This window comes from Olea europaea, unplaced genomic scaffold, assembly GCF_002742605.1.
Source record: "Olea europaea var. sylvestris unplaced genomic scaffold, O_europaea_v1 scaffold792, whole genome shotgun sequence".
Taxonomy (NCBI): Eukaryota; Viridiplantae; Streptophyta; class Magnoliopsida; order Lamiales; family Oleaceae; genus Olea; species Olea europaea.
Window position 1 is genome coordinate 32171 of NW_019266348.1, and position 3773 is coordinate 35943.

At 40.5% G+C, this 3773-nt stretch overlaps 1 protein-coding gene across 1 annotated transcript; it reads left to right on the forward strand.

The window, feature by feature from the left end:
• The first annotated feature begins 7 nt into the window (after positions 1–7).
• LOC111391425 (protein LONGIFOLIA 1) lies at positions 8–3742 on the forward strand. Its single transcript, XM_023016641.1, has 3 exons — positions 8–1429; positions 1649–1838; positions 2877–3742. Exons 1-3 carry the CDS (start codon positions 134–136, stop codon positions 3464–3466), a joined length of 2076 nt encoding a protein of 691 aa, XP_022872409.1. The 5' UTR covers positions 8–133; the 3' UTR covers positions 3467–3742.
• Positions 3743–3773: the final 31 nt, after the last annotated feature.

Genomic DNA, 3773 nt, shown 5'->3' on the forward strand with positions numbered 1-3773 from the left:
TTTTTATTTGAAGACTGTTGATTCTTCGCCGGAGCAGGACAAATCAGCTGCTACGTCGCTGGCAATTTCGAGGGAATTGGAAAAGGCAAATCCGGTGGTTCCAGTGGAGGGGATCCGATCACCTACGGTGCCGATGGAGTCGCAGCCCAAATCACCACTTCCGCTTCCTGTGTTTGAATTGAAAGAAGGTTCTAAGTCCTCATGGAAGTTCTGCAAAGAAACCCCTAGGCTGTCACTGGACAGCAGAGCCACTACTGACGCCAAGGGAAGCCTGCATCCGAGAGAGATCCGCACAAATGCATCCATTCTATCACCGGCAAATGCAGATAATGGTGCCGCCGATGGCCAACAGCACCGGTCTCCTAGTGTCATTGCCAGACTCATGGGTCTGGAGCCCCTGTCAAATTCGTCAAATCCAGAGCCAGAAAACAAGGCGGAGCTACGAAGATCTAATTCGGAATCGAGAGTTTCTAGAGATCTCTTTCACTCTCGATTCCAAACCGATGGCAAAAATTTTCACTTAAAACGGCCAAATCAATGCCATTCCAATGTGCAAGAAAATCCGGTGTTTGAGACTCCGTGTCATGCAGATCCAATCAAGTACTCAACGAAGAGTGTCAACAAAACTGAACCACCTAAAGAATTAACCAGAGTGGCGAGTTTATCTCCATGGAAAACTCTGACAAACCGCAAAGGCTTCTTCGACTCGACGGACATTTTTCCGGAGCCAAAGCAGACGATTTCAATTGAAGGAGAGATTGAGAAGAGATTGAAGATGAGAGGAATCGATGAGCCTTCTAAAGATTTGGAAACGTTGAAACAAATCCTTGAGGCCCTGCAACTCAAAGGGCTCCTGCATTCTAAGAAGTCCACCGAGCAAAATCAATTCAGTTACCGGAACCTCGTCTACGATGAGTCTCCAGTAACGAAGTCTTCGAGATCAACACCTGTGTATCGAACCAACCGAAGGCTGGAGAATGATACTCCGCCATCGAGTCACAGAAATCAAGCGAGGCGAAATCTCGACCTTGCCGGCGACAGATTTCCGTCGGTGAGTCCCCGGCGAGAGCACAATGTAAGAAGTCCAACTAGAGCCACTAGAAATCCAAGCTCGCCGACGAGGAGTGAGAGTAATGGAGCTTTGAGGCTTTCAAATTCACCGGTCAAACCTCGGCCATTGAGCGTTGAAACTCATCGGAGAGTGAACGAATCACCAGAAAACGGAAGAGTCTCTCCCATTCAGTCACCTAAGCTCACTGCACGGAGAACCGGAACGGATCCAACGGTCAAGAACCGATCACCGAGGAACAAGAAACCATTGGCCGAGAGTCATCAAAAGGAGAAGATCACAACCGTTGTTGTTACTGAAGATGAATCGTCATCCATTTCTGATAGCATTGTCAGTGCATCTTCTCATACAGATACAGAGGTAAATTCCATTTCAAGATTAATATTAATTAATGTTTATCTTCTCATCAAAAAGTTTAAATGGATTAGTATCTATTACTTAAAATTTTGATTAAAGGCTTTAAACATGCACAATGTTTCTTACATGAACTCCAAGGGTTCCAACTCAATGAACTCATATCCAAATACAATTATTTTTGGTAGATTATAAATTAATGTTTGTATAAATGGAGAATCGCAGAGGTCAAAAATGGAGGACTACAAAGAAGGGAGGAGTTTGTTGGAGAGGTGTGATAAGCTGCTTAACAGTATAGCAGAAATTACAACAACTGATCTACAACCAAGTCCAGTCTCCGTTCTTGACTCGTCATTCTACAAGGACGAGTCTTCCCCTTCATCAATCACAATGAAAAGAAGCATCAACTTCAAAGGTGCATATTCTGTCTACTTGTATTCTTTGCATTGAATTGAACATGATAACCTATATAGTATTAGCATTGTCACGGCATGAAGTATGCTTTTGAGGCATGTTCACCATGCTAGATTGAACATGACAATTGAAATATATATCCTCTTTAGTTTAACATGTTGAACCTACGGTTGTGAATTGAAATTTGCGTTTGATTAGCATGTTTGGCTTGGCTACTTAAAAGGTTTAGTTATAAGTAAACATGTAAGTAGATCCAAAATGAGAATAACTTACTAGGCAGTAAGGTAAAATTTACATTCAAAATAAGCTCCTCCTTTTTCAGTTAACACAGATAAAAAGGATAAATTCTGTTCAATAAGTTGTCTACTTCTATACGATGCACGAAACATATGGGAAGAGAATAACCACATTTAGGATGTCTACTTCAATCACTTTATTTAGTCAAGGTATGTTTTAATGAGATCCGTAGTTGGTTTCAAAATTATTAAAATCTAAGTTTGGTTAGTTCCGTGTCCCTAATGCACTTCAAACGAGCTTGTTTCATAAAGGGCTTTACTTTTTTGGAATGAATTGAAACCTTTCTAGTGAAGATGGCGTTCTTTTGGCATGGAACAAAATCTGATGTCAATAATTGTCCAGTTGTTTCTTAATGGAAGTTGGTGAACTCAATTGCCTTCTGTTGTGGTCCTTGAAGAATAATAGGATTTGGGAGAAGTGGTTTGGTTTGGATTTTGTAGAAACATTTCCCCAATTCAGGAAGCGATTGGATTTTTAATGTGAGAGAAGTCTAATCACTAGTCGACGGGGAGATTTGTAACTGAAACAAAAGCCGCAAGTCCAGAATCCCATCTAATTTTGGTCTGTTCTGAATCCTTGGGATAATTCCAGGTTTCCAGCTTCGATTCATGACGGGGTAGAACCTGTGGGCCAAAAACATTTTGTTCTGAAATTTGTTTCGTATTTGGTAATGTTATCTTTTCAATTTAAAATCTATGCATTACTCTAATATGATAAAATCTGGTGTTGAATCGAGTATCAGATCAACGGGGTGAATCGGAAGAAGATATTTGGAGCCCCAGTATTTCACCAATTCAGTCGAAATGCGAAGATAGATCAGAAGACGGTGATTTTGTCTACATATCAGACATCCTCAAAGCATCCCATTATCTCTCTGAGGAGTCTGATATTTTTCTGTTACTAGAGAAGCAACAATATCTTAAAGGAAAGGACACATCCAAAGTCTCGAGACTCCAAAGGAAGCTTGTCTTTGACACGATCACTGAAATTCTTGGTCGTAACCGACAATTGCCTCAATGGAAGGCCATTTCTTGGCCAAATTGCTGTATTGAAAAGCCATCCCTCGAAAAGATTTGGTTAGAATTCCGGACAATCCAGGAGCGTGAAAGTAGTGATGACTTATTAGATATCATATGTGGTGTTCTAAAGAAAGACCTAGCTAGGGATGCCATTAATGGTTGGGAAGATTGTCCGGTCGAGATGTCCGAGGTTGTTTTGGACATAGAACGACTCGTTTTCAAGGATTTGATTGGTGAAACAATTCAAGATCTAGCATCATTAACCTATAAAAGCACTTTATCATTTATGTCTAGGAGGAAGTTGGTTTTCTAAGAAATGCCATTAATGGTCACGAAGATTGTCTAGCCGAACATCAAACGACCCATATTCAAGGATTTGATCCACGAAATGATCCAAGATCTCGCAGCATTTGCAAGGCTTGCTTTTTCTCACATATTAGTACTGCTGTTTGCCAGCTTCGAAGAAAACAGTGAGAGAAATTTGAGAACCTTTTTTTTTTTTTTTTTTTTTCCCTGTTAGTGCATATGTGGAGGAAATCCTGGTTTGTCATGTGATTATAAATAATATAAGCAATATTATTAGTTATTACATCTGGGAAAAGGAAAAGGTGATGGAGAAA